Source organism: Danio rerio, chromosome 18, assembly GCF_049306965.1.
Source record: "Danio rerio strain Tuebingen ecotype United States chromosome 18, GRCz12tu, whole genome shotgun sequence".
Classification (NCBI taxonomy): Eukaryota; Metazoa; Chordata; class Actinopteri; order Cypriniformes; family Danionidae; genus Danio; species Danio rerio.
This window is the reverse complement of record NC_133193.1, coordinates 16,529,751-16,549,443: the sequence shown is the minus strand read 5'-3', so window position 1 is coordinate 16,549,443 and position 19,693 is coordinate 16,529,751. Positions and strand designations below refer to the sequence as shown.

At 36.9% G+C, this 19,693-nt stretch overlaps 1 protein-coding gene across 2 annotated transcripts; it reads right to left on the bottom strand.

Moving 5' to 3' along the window:
* Window positions 1-1,794: 1,794 nt before the first annotated feature.
* On the bottom strand, window positions 1,795-19,486 carry si:ch73-62b13.1. Of its 2 annotated transcripts, XM_009293490.4 has the most exons (3): window positions 19,272-19,486; window positions 11,880-12,047; window positions 1,795-8,087 (listed from the first exon to the last, which is right to left on the bottom strand). In XM_009293490.4, exons 2-3 carry the CDS (start codon window positions 12,016-12,018, stop codon window positions 6,964-6,966), a joined length of 1,263 nt encoding a protein of 420 aa, XP_009291765.1. In that variant the 5' UTR covers window positions 12,019-12,047; window positions 19,272-19,486; the 3' UTR covers window positions 1,795-6,963.
* Between the last annotated feature and the right edge of the window lie 207 nt (window positions 19,487-19,693).

Below are 19,693 nucleotides of genomic sequence, written 5' to 3'. Positions count from 1 at the left end.
AAACAGTGCTCTACACCCCCATGTATCATGAATTTGTTCTGAACATGGGTTACCATCATCCTCAGAGGTCTATATTTGTCAGCAGGGTTAAGAGGGACAGAGGGGGCTGATATTGACTGTGAAGAGATGGGCGATTAACTGTGAGGCTGACTCAGGCGGCTGGTGTCTTTGTACGTCAGGGCATGATGGAAAAGCCAATGAAACAGTTCTCAGAGGGTGTCATAAAGTCTGCTTTATTGCCGGTTTGTGTTGCCTTTGCAGATTAAGTTCAAAGAGAGATGGCTTCTCTTCTCTCTCCATCTTAAATCCCGTTTCTATTGAGTTTCTTCTATGGATATATTCTCAGGGCCTCTGAGAAATAACCCTGCAGTCAGCAGCTGCAGGGCAGAGAGTGATTGTAAATGAGGGAGGATTACTCCCTCAGGGGGCTTTTAACCCCTCATAGTCTGGCTAGAAGCATCCCCTGGCAAAGAAACCTGTGGTTATGTTCAGATGGGCTTTCTTGAGAAGATGTGACTCATTCGCGGTATCCGTGTGGTGAGATGTTTTTGTAGCCGTTTACTCATTATGCTCCTGACCTGTTTATCCCTTATCCAAAGCTGAAAGTAGCACTGCACCGTTACGAAATGAGAAATATTCATCTCACACTTTATTAGTAGAGTAACTTACTAATAAAATAGCGACTAATAAATGTACAACTGTACATAGTTTGATAGATTAGCTTGAGTCTTTCTTAAAAACAGCTCGCGTTTTAGGTTAGTCCTAATTGATCAAAACTTTAGCAATTGACATAACGCAGTTTGACCGCATATTATTGCACACAATACTTTAAACACAGAAAGCTGAGGGAATATCACCGTAAAAACGACTAACCTGTAGTATTCCTGTTGCTGTTATTCTGTCGTATGCTGTCTGAATCATACTGAATCAATCGGTTCACTTACGCAAACGATTCATCTGAATCATTTCTCGACCAGAATGCCGCGAAAGACAGATGGATGGATGGATGGATGGATGGATGGATGGATGGATGGATAGATAGATAGATAGATAGATAGATAGATAGATAGATAGATAGATAGATAGATAGATAGATAGATAGATAGATAGATAGATAGATAGATAGATAGATAGATAGATATTGTTTAACAGATGAATAAGACAGAAAAATGATAGATAGATAGATAGATAGATAGATAGATAGATAGATAGATAGATAGATAGATAGATAGATAGATAGATAGATAGATAGATAGATAGATAGATAGATAGATAGATAGATAGATAGATAGATAGATAATTAATTTAGTTATTGTTTGACAGATGAATAAACCACGATGGATGGATGGATGGATGTTTAAATGATTTAGTTAGTGTTTGACAGATAAATTAACCAGATAGATAGACAGACAGACAGAGAGACAGATAGATAGATAGATAGATAGATAGATAGATAGATAGATAGATAGATAGATAGATAGATAGATAGATAGATAGATAGATAGATAGATAGATAGATAGATAGATAGATAGATAGAGAGATAGAGAGATAGATAGAGTTAGTGTTTGACAGATGAATAAACTTGTTGTTTTTAGAAACACTGATATGATAAAACATACAAATATAGATTATATTACTTTATTTAGATAGATTCATTTATTTATTCTTATAATATATTTATGCTCCTATGATCAATCCAAAGCTTATCATCCATTATTTTGTTAATGGAGCCTTAGCTCAGACTGCCTTTGAAAACAAAGAACTGATAAAAGGAAGTCTGAAGCATGGCCATATCCCTTAGTAATCACGTTTATTTTCAAGCTGAAGCTGGACTGCTGAAATTGAAAAGATGATCAGTACTTCAGCCTCAGCAGAACACCATAAATGTCAAGTACCACAAGAAAATTATTTATATGAAAAAAAAAAAAACTGATGAGAATAGCAGACCATAAAACAGCATACGGTTGAAGCTGCAAACACCTTATTATGTTGTTTATCATCACACATTAATAATTATTCATCTAAAGGCAGGTCAGTGTGTTTATGTGTATTACACTGGAAACTTACATACGCATAAATAAACATTAATACATCATGCTTCTCCAGTTGCATAGTGTCTAATATACAGTTATGTTCTAAACATAGATATTTGCTTTAGATGTTGCCTACATTGTTGTCTATTGGAAGGAATGGGTCAACAGAGTCGCCAATTTTGTACAGGGTTGCACTCCTTTGAAATAATTGTGGAACCAAGGTGCTGAGGACTGGCCATCCAGAGCCATAGATATATAAACATATGTATATATCTATGATCGGGAATTTTCCCGGTGGTCATTACGCACATAATTTTTTTTATTTATGAAAATTTTAATTTTACATCAGTTTTTCACATCAATCCATAAGTGATTTCACGGACAAAGAGCGTGTGTTTGTGTGCATTGAAATATATTATCCTCCCTCCCTGTTAAATTTGATTTAATCCTTGTCCTGAAGCACACCCCTTCTCCTGCTTTCACTTCTAATTCTAACAGAGGGAGCGATTCGTTTGTGAATTAATCTTCGTTATGAACTATTCGTTTGAACCATCGATATCCCTGCATCTTAATGTACATATCTACCTTTCTGATCTAAATAGCATATTACATTTGTAATATTCAATAATTTAGGGTGGACAGTTTGCACATTGGGGCGCAGGCATTGTTATTTTATCAGGCACCCTAATAAGTTACTTTAAAAACTAGCCAATACTTTACTTAGCAACAATAGTACAAGTTTCTGGCACCGCAGCGTCTTGTCATATTTCATTTACATTGTTTGGTAATTTTATTAAATAAAACTAGCATAAGCCTAGAATTTAGTGCAGGTTAATGTTAATTTGCCTTAAAAAGTCTGTTACATACAAAATTGTAAAAAACTAAACCTGTACGAAGAGCAAAAGTCCAGCATCTTTAGATTGACTTTAGTCTTAACTAGTGCAGTTCTATGACATTTGTTCTGGGAGCACTGTACAAATGTGGCGGCGGTATTGACGCATGCTCGTAAGCAATATCTATTGTATATCTATGTGTTCCAAAGACTTTTTTTTGAAGAAAAACATTCCATGGATGTGAAAGATTCTTTATGGAACCCTCAATACCAGTGAAAATCCTTTATTTATTCTCATGAGTGTGAACCAGTGAAGCAAAATAAAGGTAAGAAGCAATCATTTATTTCAGTTTTCCTCTTTTCTCTGCATATTTATAAATTGGCAGTGTGGCTGAACAATTGCATTTAATCATCATATACCTGAGATGAGGAACAGTTAATTTACACAGCATATTTAGAATATGTAAAAGTGTTTGTTTAAAGGCATGATTCACATATAATGAATAAATTACTTAATGTATTAACAGTACAACTGCAACAACAACAACAACAACACAAGACATCCTGAAATTCAAGAATATTTAAGGCTAAACATTGGTACAATTTTCTCAAGTCTTATATTTCTATTCTCAAAAGAACACATGTATGCAATGTCATTTTCATTAAATATCAGCAGGTATTTGATCCCTGGCTTCAGAAATATGATGTGTTCATGGACTTAGAATTTTAATCCATGATATGAACCAAAACAGTAATTAGCAGAGTCACACTAACCCAAGGGATCAAATAGGCTGCAGGCAAAGGCTCAACCTCAAGGGGGCTCTGTAAATAAGAGATAGCATAATAATTAAACGAGGATTTTGATTTGTATAGTTTCATATTTGTTATCAACAAATAGCAAAGTGGCTCCACAGCTCAAAAGTGCTTTCCCCAGTGTTGACACTGCACTTAGAATTAATCACTGTCTCTGACTCACAAATTCCCAAATGTCATCAGATAGAGAGATAATTTCTGAAGCTGGGGCTTCTAAAAAATAATTTGACAACTTCAGTGGATGGAAGCACATTGAGCTGTCTGCCAGAGATTTAAACTGAACATGACCTTCTGTGCCGAGTTGACTTCATTAGGGACTTGCTTTTAAGAAGAACAAGGAAGGGGGCTTTTCAATATCAGCGAGTGACATTTCAGTCAATTTAAGTGTCTGCTTGATTCGTTATGATGTTGTAAATACATATTCACTGATTAACATTCATACTTAAGGCCATTTAAGTGCTTGTCCAGATGTTACATGCTCTTCATTTGGCCAATTGGCCAGTTCTGGCATATTTGTTGTGAAGCGTGGGTCTTCTGACAAAGTATGCAAATCACCAATTTCAGGGATACTAACTCTTTAAATGACCACATGGTTTCGATCTTGACAAACCTGAGAGGCTATAGTGAGGTTCAAGGCTTGGCACTTTTTGGGGCACCAGGTTTCATCTGGTTGGCCAGCTTGAATCTCCTCACTACCCTTCTAGCAAACAGTTGTCATGCACAGGGCATGGCTGAAGCTATGGAGGAAAAAGGCCCCGGTCATGTGATCCTGTGGTTCGGGACGAATGTAACTTTCCAGGAAGATAAAATCACAGTTGCAGAGATTGAGTACAAGGTCTCTGTAGGTTCCCAGAAAAGTCACTGAATTAATCACTGAATCTGACTCGCAAATTCCCAAATGCCATCAGATAGAGAGATAATTTCTGTTCAAGAAAGTTGGGGCTTCTAAAAAATAATTTGACGACTTTAGTGGAATGGAAGCACATTGAGCTGTCTGCCAGAGATTTAAACTGAACACGACCTTACGTGCCGAGTTGATTTTATTAGAGACTTGACTTTAACAAGGCTTTTCAATAGCAGCGAGTGTCATTTCATTCAATGTAGGTGTCTGCTTGATTCTTGATGATGTTGTAAGGACATATTCACTGATTAACATTCATACTTAAGGCTATTTAAGTGCTTGTCCAGATGATACACGCTCTTCATTTGGCCAATTGACCAGTTCTGGCATGCTTGTCATAAAGCGTAGGTCTTTTCACAAAGTAAGCAACTTACCAATTTCTGGGATACGATCTGTTTTAATGGCCACATAGTTTTGATCTTGACAAGCCTGAGAGGATATAGTGAGGTTTGAGGCTTAGCACTTTTTGGGGGACCAGGTTTCATCTAGTTGGCCTGCTTGAATCTTCTCGCTACCCTATTGACAGACAGGTGTCCTGCACAGGGCATGGCTGAAGCTATGGTGGAGAAATGATCCAGTCATTTGATTCTGTGGTTCGGGACGAATATAACTTTCCAGGAAGCTGAAATCACAGTTGCAGAGATTAAGTAGAAGGTCTCGGTAGGCTCCCAGAAGAGTCACTGAATTAATTACTAACTCTGACTAGCAAATTCCCAAATGCCATCAGATAGAGAGATAATTTCTGAAGCTGGGGCTTTTAAAAAATAATTTGACAACTTCAGTGAATGGAAGCACATTGAGCTGTCTGCCAGAGATTTAAACTGAACACAAACTTCCGTGTTGAGTTGATTTCATTATATACTTGACTTTAACAAGAAAGGGGGCTTTTCAAAAGCAGCGAGTGTCAATTTAGGTGTCTGCTTGATTCGTTATGATGTTGTAAGGACATATTCACTGATTAACATTCATACTTAAGGCCATTTAAGTGCTTGTCCAGATAATACATGCTCTTCATTTGGTCAGTTGGCCAGTTCTGGCGTGTTTGTCATGGGCAAGCGTGCTGTGCTTTTGTAGCTAGTGAGTCTTTGGTCACATCAATGCACATTTACAGGCTAAAAATGGTGGTCATGAATGTTTAATTGCAAATGATTACAAATTGCAAAGATGTTTAAAGGAAAATCCCCCCCCCAAGAAAAAAGAATTCCTCTCATCATTTGTTTTTTCTAAAGTCATTCCAAAGGGTATGACTTTAATTTTTTCTGTGAAAGCCAATATACTTTGAGGAATGATGGAAATCAAAATTTTTTGACTTTTTTGATTGAGTATGCAAACCAGTTCTTGAAGGGTCCCGTCTCGCGTGCCAAAGGTCAGAGTTTAGCTCCAACCCTAATTAAACACAGCATCGCTTTAATGTATATTCAACTGCTAAAGAATGTAGATGGGCTGGTTTGACAAAGAATTTTTCAACATTTCTGCACCTGAGGACATCTGAGGACATTCCTAGTGATGACAATTGTGTCATCAAGGACAGTGCGTGAACTGTCGTGAAACAAGAATGACAAAAGTATACTCTGGGCTTGATACTTACTAGAAACATCCGGCCAAGTGAGTGGCAGTTAAACTCTAAAGGATTGGGATTGTATATACCTGTTTTAAGCAAAAGTAACCAAGCATTATAATCATGACCATATTATTTTTCTAAGTATTCCCCAAAGTAGCATCCATAATATTGTTTTTCTAAAGCCTTAATAACTGATTTGCAAGTGATAAAAACAAAGTGAAAATATAAAAAGCTATTAACACAATGTCATGTAACAAATATATTTTGTTGAGACTTCTCCTTAATTGAATGTATATGTAAAGCCTCCAGTTCTGCACAAGCCACTTAGTGTGGAGTTAAAACGGGTCATTCCAGCATGGGAGACATAAAAGTACGCTTCAGACCACTGCCTCTAACATTTACTGAGTTTGCATTTGTGACGTTTACTTTGTCACATTAGCTGACCTCTGTTACAATAATCACCTAAACTTCCATTCAAGTCACGGCACCAATGACACCTCCCAAATTATTTATCAACCCATTGTAAGCAGGATTTGATCTGGAGTGAGGTTTACTTGCATAGCTCTCACTAGCTGACATCTATTTTACCTGTCCCTTAAACCTCACTTTTATCTGGGTCACGGCACCAATGCAATGCTACATACTCAAGGACACACCCTCTAGTATCTTTTACTGGAGTGCCTCTTGAGATCAGGGGAGTAACGTTTACTCACACAGCTCTCACTAGCTGGCCTCCAATACATTTACACTGAATGCAGTGTAAGTTGCTTTGGATAAATGTGTCTTCCAGCTGAATTAGTGGTTCACTTAAAAGTTACTTCACTACACACTTGTCTCCATTAGACTTTTTGTTATATTCCTCAGTTCATCTACAGACTGGACAAGTTTATAGCCAAGTAGGGCAAGAGTTCTGTTACACAGAGACTGAACAGTCTTAACAATGTCAAAGTTTAGATGCACTCTCCAGCTCTGTGCTGTAGCTTTAGAGTCTCTTGTGGTGGAGTACTTATAGTTCCACTCTGAAGAAGATGGGACACTGCTATTGGTGTTATCAACAATCCATTTGAGGACTCTTTGATGTAGGTCAAGGCCTAGAAATCTGTATATCTCCTTTGCCTTTTCTTCAGGATTCAAGGCCAGGTCTTCATATCGCACCAATAGATACCTCCCTCTCAGCCATGTTGGTTTCAGGAGGCCGGTTTCCACAGAATACTCGATATCTTTGCAGGTTCTTGTTATTTGTGTCAGGTCCACATACCGTGGTTGACGCCCAGTGGCGTTCCAGATCTTCCAAGCCCTGAATTTGCTGGCAAAAGCAGTCATTCGGGAAGCAAGAATGGCACGGGGGTCTCTCACCAAATGGATGATACGCAAATCTAAACGTGGGTCTTCTGACAGAGTACGTAAGTCACCAATTTCTGGGATACGAACCGTTTTAATGGCCACATGGTTTCGATCTTGACAAGCTTGAGAGGCTATGGTGAGGTTCAAGGCTTGACACTTTTTAGGGCACCAGGTTTCATCTGGCTGGCCTGCTTGAATCTCCTCACTACCCTCCGGGCAGACAGGTGTCATGCACAGGGCATGGCTGGAGCTACGGCGGAAAAAGGCCCCGGTCATGTGATCCTGTGGTTCGGGACGAATGTAACTTTCCAGGAAGCTGAAATCACAGTTGTAGAGATTGAGTAGAAGGTCTCGGTAGGCTCCCAGAAGAGCTCTACCATCCAGAGCCCTTTGCAGGCGGCTACTAGAATTGGTGAAAGCCTGCTGCACGTGATAAAGAGGCTCAAAAAGGTAAAATATGCCTGGATGTTGATTAAAAAGCTGTCCAGTAAATGAGGAGCCACTGCGGGTTTGTGCAAACAGAAGGATGTGCTTCCGAGCTGCAGCACCACTAGTTTCTGCAAGGACACGGCTGTCATCGCACAGAGATTTCCATCTTTGCTCTGGGGAAGAGAAGTAGAGAAATTGAGATAATACGGCACTCTGAAACCACAGAGGACATTATAAGGCCACAGAAGACCCAATTAGTTCAGCTTCATCTTTAATCAATCAGTTATTTGGGTAAGAAATACCTGGAGCTTTAGTTAAGGGGAAAAACAGAGTACAATCTTAACTAACTCTTTATTAAAGTCCAACACAATTCAGAAGCCTTTTCTCCCTGCTGAGAGGGAATGCGCAGCAACAATAGTGCTGTTTTGAAGATCTGGATTGCTTCCTCTTGTGGTGGTAATCATTTCACCGTTTTGGGGAAATACATAAAACTGAAAAATGAACAATCCACATACTGCACATACAAAAAAAAGATTATGGGACTTTCGCTCAAAATGAACAATTACTATATATAGCAGGAGGGTGGGAGAGACTGATAACGCTTGTAATTACGGCTGATGAAAGACTGATTGCGCGTGGCACATTAGGTTGTGCGAGTCGACGCTTGCTGGAAGTGCAAACAGCTGGTCCGTGAGGACATAATACAGCAGATTAATGATGAGATAATTGTAGAATTAATTATTGATATTCCATCACTCGTTCCTTTGCAGCGGATGATGAGGGAATTTCTGGGTTGCATTTCTACAGGTTCTCTTTTCATTTCTTTCCATACAAACTCGCTTATTAAAGAAGTGATGACCTGAGAGTGATAAGCCTATAGAGATAATGTCATTTAGATCCTCCAGAATGTTCTTGTCAAAAAAAAAAAAGAAAAACAGCTAAAGCTACATCCATAACCAAACATGAATTATAATTAAATTTGAGTCTCTATGCAAACTATAATTTAATGGAGGGCTTAAACTGTGCCTAAAAATGCAGCCTGGCATATGGACTTGAATGCAGATGAAACTGACTGCACATCAATAGATTGGTTATTGCTGCTATACAGAATTGAGGCTCTAAAAATGCTGTAAAGTTTAGGGAAGAAACTACACTACCTGACAAAATCTTGTCGTTAATTTCAGTTGTAAGGGCAACAATAACTGGATTTCTGGTTGATCATTTGGAAAAGTGGAAGATGGTAGATTTTTTCGATGAATCATCTGTTGAGCTGCGTCCCAATCATCACAAATACTGCAGAAGACCCACATGGGCCCAGGATTCTCGCAGAAATCAGTCGTTTGGTGAAGGAAAAATCATGGTTTGGGGTTACATTCTGTATGGAGGTGTGCAAGAGATCTGCAGAGTGGATGGCAACATCAACAGCCTGAGGTATCAAGACCACAAACCACAGAAGAGGACAAGTTCTTCAGCAGGATAGCGCTCCTTCTCATACTTCAGCCTCCACATCAAAGTTTCTAAAAGCAAAGAAAGTCAAGGTGCTCCAGGATTAGCCAGCCCAGTCACCAGACATGAACATTACTGAGCATGTTTGGGGTAAAATAAAGGAGGAGGCATTGAAGATGAATCTAAATGTTCTTGATGATCTGGATGAGTCCTGCATGAAAGCTTTCTTTGTCATTCCAGATGACTTTATTAATCAGTTATTTGAGTCATTGCAGAGATGTATGGATGCAGTCTTCCAAGCTCATGGGAGTCATACACAATATTAATTCTGTTTCCACTGCACCATGACTTTATATTCTATACTTTACATTATAAGTGACAAGTCTTTTGTCTCAGCAAAGTCAGACCTTACTGTCCTAATTAAATAATTAAAAATCAAGGCATGATTACATTTTATTTTGGTAAAATAAACATAACCGAGAGGCCTTTGCCTTTCATATAAGCCACTTGTGATACCAAATCATCAACTAGAAGTCAAGTTATTATTTTTTGTTCCTAAAACTTGGATAGGCGACAAGACTTTCGTCAGGTAGTGTATATTTAAAGGCTGCAAAGTTTTATTCACACTAAAGATTATAACTATGACATTAACAGTAATGTTTTATAAAACATTCTATAAAAGAAAAGCAACCCCACCACAACTCTAACAGCACGTATGAAGAATATTGTTGGAATATTTCTGGATTGTTAGACCATTTTTTCCCATCCTGTAGACCTTGAGCATTTAAAGCAACTTACAACAAAACAGCATCACTTGTAATAAACAGAGCATCACTGTCCTTGCAGTAGCTCATCTTTACAGTTACCGTTATAGTTTGGATTCTGAAGGTAAACACAAGACTCTAACCAACTAGTCTTCTAACCAAATCTCACTGCTTTATTTATTTAATTTCAATTTACTGTACAATACTTATTTTTCGATCGTATCATTCATTCATTATCTTTTCGGCTTATTCCCTTTATTAATCGGGGGTCGCCACAGCAGAATGAACTTATCCAGCATATGTTTTACACAGCGGATACCCTTCCAGCTGCAACCCAACACTGGGAAACACCCATATACTCTTGCATTCACATACATACACTACGGTCAATTTAGCTTATTCAATTCACCTATATCCCCATGTCTTTGGACTGTGGGGGAAAGCGGAGCACCTAGATTAAACCCACGCGAATATGGGGAGAACATGCAAACTCCAGACAGAAATGCCAACTGACTCAGCCGGGTTTCGAACCAGCAACCTTCTTGCTGTGAGGCGATCATGCTACCCACTGCAGCACTGTGACACCCCTTTTTTAGATTGTAGATTGTTGAGTGAGGTGTAATAAAAACAGTGACTTGCTGGTGTGGTGCGACATTGCTCCCAGATCTAAATTAAAGGAATTATCATTCTCAGGCTCGTAGCCAGAGGGGTTCAGGTGGTTCAAAATTCCAAAACTGGTCCCATACATGAGCTTATTTGTCCAGTTTTGATTGCTATACCATAATAATTGTGAAAATAACCCATCGAAAAAGACTTTAACATCAAGCAGAACCCTCTGTTTGCTGTCACTTCGGTGTGACTTCAGCTAATCAGTTTTAGCCAATGCAAAAATTATTTTTCATGAGTCCAATAAGCAGCTGTTGAACATCCAACAAGCTTAACTAGCTAAAATAGTGCTTAAGTGTTATAATTAAATAGAAAATGAAGCGAATAATTGTAAAAAGGTCCACTTTTTGAAAAAAAAAAAAAAAAAAAAAAAACCCTCGCACGAGCCTGGCTCTGAACATCCTGTATCAAACTGTGAAACCAATTCACTGTAAAATTAAATGAAAAAGACTGGCTTCTTACTGATGCGGTTTGGAACTTGGCCCTAGATGCAAATGAAGACATAACATTGCACTATGCAAAATCTTCTTGTCTTTTGGTCATTTAGTTTCTGCATAGACTTATTTAATGCCCTTGTTATTCAGTTACTTCAGTGCAAAATCAGTGGGCAGAGCTAAAAAGCAGTGGTGTAACTGTGTTTCTCAACCACATTTCTGGAAGACCACCAGCTCTGCACATTTTCCATGTCTCCTTAACCAAACACACAAGATTCAGATAATCAGCTCATTAGCAGAGACTTAAAGACCTTTAATTGGTGTTACAGACAAAGGACAAAACATGCAGTGTTTGTGGACCTCCAGGAACTTGGTTGAGAAACACTGGCATAAAGGAAGGTGTTGATCTCATAAAGCTTAATAAAGAAGCACTTTCCACAACATTTTGGAAGATTAGTTTCCATTTAAAATGAAACTTCCTGGATTTTTTATAGAACAATGGCATCTAATATCTCAAAACATCAAGGGAATTTAGATTTTTCGGTTCATCACTTCTGAAAAACGCTAATTTTCATCTCGAAATGTTCCTTTCTTCCAGTGACAGCTCTGTTCTGATGGAAGCTCACATATTAATTGTTGTAGGATGGTGACTCACCTTTACCCTGATGTACTTGGCAGTGGGTGGAGTCTTGGCAGGGGCCGCTGAAGGAGTCGTGGAGGGAGCGGATAGCGGTGTACTGAACCCCTAATGACGTGCACACGAGCAGCAGCAGAGTCTTCCACGAGCACTCCATACTGCTCCCACACCGTCACATGCTTCGCTCTGTCAACAAGGAAAGCATGCACTCTTATATGCACTGCAAATTTGCACATTTTTTGTCTTGTTTCTAGTGCAAATATCTAAACAATTTTAAATGAAGAAGCATTTTCTAAACAAGCAAAACCATTTTGTTTTAAGATATAATGTATTGAAATTAAGTGAAATGATCTGCCAATGTGGTATGCAGAATAATCTTATGTCAAAAGGAAAAGCAAGATTATATCAGAATAGTTTTAGCATATTATTTCTGAAAAGAAGACAATATTTTTTGCTTGTCTTGAAAATGCTTCTTCATGTAAGAACTTTTGGATATTTGGACTAGAAACAAGACACAAAAATCTAATTAAGAAAGTAGTATTAGATAAGGATTAGGCTTTTCATTAAAAAGGACATCAATTTTAAACTTTTAATTCAAGTACCTTTGGAGAGGTCTGCTTTAACTATAGGTGAAATGTCTGCTTTGCTTTTGAGAGATCATTACACTGAGTGCTTAATTTGAGATGCATTATCATTGTAGATGTTAAAGCGTATATAATGAGATGGGGCTGTATTAAAGATTTTCTCACAATCAAAAAATAGGCTACTTTGCTCTATTACCACACTCTTCCATACTTTAATAATTTTCATACCTTAGGGAATTACCCATTTTTCAGGCTTAAAATAATCTAATTTAAAATATTACAAACAAAAAATATTACAGCTGTTTATTTTACATTAAATATGTAAATATCTATGCATTTTTATTGTGGAAGCTTATTAACATTATGTTATTAACATAATCATTAAACAGACTAATTTGTTTTATTACCACACTTTTCCTTACTTAATTAATTGTGAAATCATTAGCTTAAACCACAAAAATGTATCTATTTTTGTTATTTAGAATAATATGATGTAAGTCGCTTGATTTGTTGATGAAAAAGCTAAAGTATGTTCCTCTTCTTGATCCGTGAGTCTCTGATTTCATTTCTTACATCAGGAAAAATATTGTTAACCAAATTGAAGCATTTTTAATTTGAGATTAAATAAGTCTATACTTGGTCACTAACATTTGTCTCATATTCTGTGCTATTATTGTGGAATAAACAGTAGAATGGGGAAGAATTTATAACATGTGATATGAATTATGTAATCAGACACCAAAAATGTAATCCTTATACAGATTGCATTTTTAAACAATCATAATCAGATTATAGTAGATCCACACAATTTGTGTGAAAATTTTCTAAACAGGATTATTCACAATGTAGAGCGGTCATGTAAAATTAAGTATGATTCAAGATTCTGAATAAAAACAAACCAAAAAAACAAACAAAAAAACAACAACATCAACAGAACAAATTAGCTATAAGTTATTTAAATGCATTTCTAAAGTAGTCAGTATGCATGACCTAAAATACGTAATCCAGAAATCATGTAATTTGTAATACAGTAATTAACAGTCAACTGTTTAACAGCAAGTGAAACTTTGACACTTTTTATATGTTAATCAGTTAATCTTTCTTTCTTTCTAGGGATATCTTAGTCAGCCTAAACAAAAATTATCAAATTTATTTGATTTTTTTCATTTAAAAACAACAACAACAACTTTATTTTCAGCTATAAATAAAATATTGGTCAATTTAATTACACTTATGTATTAAAATAATTAAAACTGAAGTAAAAAAAAAATACAGACACACCTAATACTATTAAAATACCAATAAAAATGACAAAAACAACTCCTTACTGTACAAAGTAGTCAAAATATAAAGTTTGAAAAGTCATTTAAATATATTAAGATATAAAAAAACACATTTATTAGCCGGAATATCAGCAATAACATTTAGGCTTTTTTCAAAGATCTGAAAGCCCAAGACAAATGAGGTATAATCAGTCATCTCAGCCCATCTGCAGTTGTTTCAAAACAGTTCCTCTACCAAATATTGAAGGATACCATCTCCAAGTTAGTCACACATGGCAACCCAAGCTAGTTGGTCTTTTCTCAGCTAAAAATCCACTTCCACATTCAAATTGCTCAGACCTGCTCCAAATCAATGTGTTGCTTGTGCAGTTTTCAGTTCAGAGTTGCTATTAGAAATGCAATATCTGCAGCATGTCCTCTGCCTCTCATCACAGTCTCATTTCTCTTCAAATGCTGAAAAATACCATCTTAAATAATGCAGGGCCTATTTTAGCTGTGATGTATGTTGCCACATGTGTCTCTTGAGCCAGCCTTTAACAACAATTTCATCAATCAGAGGTGGCACAAAATTGCCACTGATGGCCGCAAGTACGATTTCTGCAGTTATGGCCTGAATAAATACGGTCTGTGGTATTGGTAAAAGTACACATGCTGTATATTCTCTTGTGCAGTTCATTTAAATTAACAAGAATCTTTTCAAAGATATGTAGCATGGACGTTTTTCGAATTTCAAATGCATTATTAGAGCTTAAATTTACTGATATAGCAATAGAACGCTCCACACACTCCTTATCAATGAACAGGCATGTCGCTTGCCTCGGGTTCCTCGAACTTTGCATGAAAAGGCTCTTACTGGCTTGGTAATTGAGCATTCAATGAGGTGGTTTCTCTGTGCCTTTTAATAGCTACAACTGCAAGTCTGTATATGATGACACTTGAACACAGATAAATGCTAAAACAGTCATTCAGGAGATACTGTAGATCGATATATGAAGAGTTTAGATGCAAAAACCTCTAAATGCCATTTGAGTTTTTTTTCTAAAATGAGCATTTTTCTTAGACCCCTGTGTGTTTAATAATTTTACTTTAATGGTGATGAATACGTTCTTTTTATTGCCTTTAAAGTAAAATAAATGAACATAAACATAGGAGGCTGAAAACAATGCTCATTTTAAGAAAAATTTTTGTTTTTGGCATCTTCATATATTGGAGTTGCTAATATAATATCGGCATGTCAGCTGCTCACTGTAAAAAACGATAGTGGTTTTTAAGATAAAAAATTTTAGAAAAATCCAAGCAGGCACACAACATCATAAGATGTTAATTTTGAGTTAGATTTAGGTTGTGACATCAGGTGACCAACATTAGCCAGGATAACATTGTTTTGACGTCCAATAACAACATCAAATAATGTTCATATTTGATTGATTTTAGGTTGTGTTGGAAGGTGACCAAAATCCAACATTGAGCGAACATCTTAAACCAATGTCATACTGATGTCAAATACTAACATCTACAGTATACGTCAGGTATGGCAACCAAAATCCAACGTCTGATAGACGTCATATTAATAATGTCCACACAACGTCAAGCTGTAACATGATTAGACGTTGATATTTGGTTGATTTTAGGTTGTGTTGGAAAGAGACCAAAATCCACCGTTGAGCGAACATCTTAAACCAATGTCATACTGATGTCAAATACTAACATTTACAGTGTACATCAGGTATGGCAACCAAAATCCAACATCTAATAGATGTGGTATTGATAATGTCCACACAACGTCAAGCTGTAACATCATTAGACGTTAATATTTGGTTAATTTTAGGTTAGACGTTGGACATTGATGTCGGGCTGGTGTTCGGTCAACCTGATTTTCATTTCCAAACAAAATGTAACGTCCCCACAACGTTGGGGTACAAAGTCAATCTGACATCATGTTGACATCATGTGGCGGCAGGAATGATATGGCAAAAATCTCTAAGCTGATTAACGATAAGTTTCCTTACATTTTTATGCTTTTTGTTGATGTTATTATGGTTGTTATTATGTACATTTGATTTGAATGTTACATCTAATGTTTTACAAAAAATGTTTATTGCATTAATTTCATGTGTGTGCACGATGATGATGTCTTTTTTTTTTTTTGACTGACACTGTGTGCCTGCTATATATCAGTATGTTTCTCTGCTGTGTGGTTTTGTCTGTGTAACAAAAGCCCCTTTTACACATACAGACCTTTCCGGAAAATTACAAGAAATACTAGCATACAGATCTGGTATGTGTTAACAGGCCCTTTTTGAAAATACCAGTAAATTTGTTTTGTCAATTTTCCAGAAAGAGAAGTACCGCTGCACTGTGTGAACGCAGAAGGAAAATTGCTTGACGCGAGACATCTACTTCAGCCAATCATAACACTCACACATATTTACATCCGCACTATGAAAATAAAAGCCTTTGAATATTTTTCCACACACATTTAGCTGCAAGATGTTAGTCAGATAACATCTGATAGTTTCTATGTTCCTTCCTAATGCCAACTGTTAAATTTAATGGCTAATTCGTATTAATTCAATATAAATCCTAAAATTTAGTACGATTTGCTCATCCCACAAATGATGGTTGGGTTTAGGGGCGGGGTTGGGTGCCATGCCTCCTTTTTTAAGTCGTACAACTTTGAACAACTAAACTCGTGAATATGAATTCGTACGATTTAGCCACCAAACTGACAAAACGTAAAATACTTAAGTTTCCTCGTAAGATCAGGCTGGATAAACCACTGTTTGTTTACCTTCAAGCTCTGCTTCCGTTGCTTGACGCGTGTGCACATGAAGCAGCTTATGAGTGCCAGCACAGACACATTATGAACATCTCGACATGTGAAAGTGTTCCTCCATATGTTTGCATCTAAGTTGTCCGCACTACTTATCCATCCACATAATTTGTAATGTAGTCAAATCTGTAAACGTTGAGCTGCGGTTCGCATTTCTGCTTTTGGATGTCTCACAAATCAGCTGCATGAATGCTAAAGCTTTCAATAAAAGTGAAACATCAATAAAAGGCTGACCCCTTCTATGTTTACAAATACAAGCGCAGCCGTTTATTGGTCATTTCTGGTTAATGATGTCAGAATTTAACGGTATTTTGGAATGGATGTGTATAAATGGTCTTTTCCAGAAAAACTACTGAACGTCTGTGTTGTTTGAACAACTTTTTTTATTAATTGACCGGTAAAGTAATTCGGGAAATTTTCCAGATATTTACCAATATCACTGCGTGAAAGGGGCTAATGATGCAAGGTGTAGTATTTCAAATAGTTGGTGTAATAACACTTTAAAGTGATTAAATATGATAGAAATTAGAAGACTTCTCTTCAGTTTCTGACCTATTTTAAACAGTGAAATTCTGGCGATCACAGATGCTGCTTTTAAACGGTATATTTTTATTTATTTTTTACAGTGCTTTTCTGAACCTCCTGTTGGTCAACCCATGTTTTCAGCAATAACTACATTTTATTTACAAGAAATAGGTCAAGAACACATTATGGTGGCTCTTGAAATACAAAATGAATCAAATCTGACATATACTTTGGTGTCTAGACTGCAGTAAAAACTGTCTCTCTTTCTCTTCAATCACCGCGAGCATGAAAGCATCATTGGCTGCAGCTCTTTTGAAAGCATTTACAGGATTTTCAGGGTTGTCTCTTACAATAAACTCTCTTATCATTCTGCTTTCTCATTCAACAAACTGATTACCACATTGGGAATATGGAGTGTTGGGGAAAATGTATTCCCATCAATGTGCACATTGTGAGCTACGATTAGCTTTCTGTGCCATTTGACAAAATCGCTCCAGCCACATCGACCAACACAATTGAGCACCAGTACTATCATCCATGAGAGTGCTACTGGAAGAAAATTGATATCTATTCCTGTCTGTCACATTTCTTTCTCTGTCTCTGGGACTCCTGACCTTGCTGTGAATTTATTAATTCATTTTTTAAAACTCATTACATGACAAAACAGGTTGAAACAGTTGCTCTTTCTCTACACCCAATAGATAGTTTGAGAATTAATTAAACATCTGAATGAATATGTGAATTCTTAAGAGCACAAAAATTCCAATTCACCACATTTTGAAGACTAATTTGAATCCTGCAGATATAATTATGCAAAATCTGTGTTTTACCAAGGTCTTCATCATTGTAAATCTTAAAAATCCCTTTTTACAAAATACTTTTTTCCTTTGCAAATTTATTATTGAGGTGTTAGCGCAACATCAGAGAGACATGCATAATTAATTAACCAATCAATCAAAGGTGTTTGAATGAACATGAAAATTATTACTTTTGTGTCTGAACACTCTCCATGAGTCTGTTTGCCTTGAGGCACAGTGTTATTCAAGGTTAATGTGTGTTTATGGCCAATACAGCTACAGGCAAGACACTAATGTGAGCGACCAATCCATAATATCAAAAAAGGCATAAATACAGTCTCACTCAATAAATAGCCATCAAAACGTCCATAGTGCATTAAGCCATAGCTTTCTTGCAGGGTTTGCAAGTAAAAAATGCTGAAAATAATACTCAAAATCAGGATAAATTTGCTCAGGACTTTTTCCAGAGACTGGATAAATGCTTTAAATAATGTTCAGTATCACGCATTTCATAAAACTTCGATGTATCTTGAGGGTATTAATTTCATTTTGTCTGTATACAGTATGCTTTTGGACTCTCAAAGAGGTGGTATACGTTGACTTGGATTTTATAAATCTCCAAGGATCGCGATTTCAGCTGCAAATTTCCTTTAATGTTCTTCTGAAGAAAAAAGTCACTTACATCTTAGGTGGCCTGGGGGCGAGGAGCCTGCATTAATAGCATGTATTTCCTTCAGTAGGTTTATTTAATCTCAAACAGTTTTTTTTTTTAGCTTATTTAAAGTTGTGAGCTGGTGCTAGCTGGTTTAAAATGGTCTCACAGCCTGGTTAAACTGGTATTCTAGCAAATATAAACTGCTAAAACATTTAAAACCTCTTAAAGACTAGCTTACATGACCAGTCTGATGATCAATTTCTGACAATTCAATTTAGTCTTGTTTAAGAGAGATAATTTACTATGCAAATCGTACCTGATAAGCGGAACAAACTACTGTTTTAATTAGTTTAAATTGATAAAATTGAATCAATCACGAATCATACACAAAACTCTCAACAAGCCTAACATTTTTTAAAACACAAACAAGTCTACTTTGTATCAAGTAGCTACTCTAACTTCATATCACCTATTGTTGACAGCAGTTTACAGATCTCTAGCTTGTTTATGTGGTCGCTTCTGTTAAGAGCATCCTCTGTCACGCAGCCTCCGCTGACACAACTTCTTCCCTAAGCTCTGAGGGAAGCTAAATTAAATTCATTTGCAGTCTAGAAGTTAGTAATATCAATATTAAAGTCTCAAATCAAACATTAGGGACACACAACATTAAAGAAACCCCGATGAAAACAGTCGGATGCGAGCGGACGCTGACGAGAGGACGCGCGTTTCTTACCATTCACGATGAGCTGAATATTCCACAATAAAACAAGCATGGACTCGATACAGCGAAGTTGTTATTCTGATAGTTCTGCGGGTCTGGAGTCAGTCCACCTTTGTCAGCCAAACAACGGTACGTATGAAGTGACAGATGGACCATGTTGGCTTTCTGTGAAGCAGGGGTGGGCATCTCATCACGCGTGGAGAACCAGTGGCTCATTCTCCTCCACTGTCGTTGGTTTGTCTGCGCTCTGCTTTAACTCAGAGACAGCGACTGGAAACGGAAGTTATTGGTACCTTTCAGTCCATAGACACTGGTTTTCAAAGTCTTTCAGAAAATAAACGCGTGTACACGAGTTTGTTAAAGGGACACTTTACAAAAATGAACTGGTTCCAGCGGGAACCTTGAAGTTGAAACGACATCAAATTGACATCAAG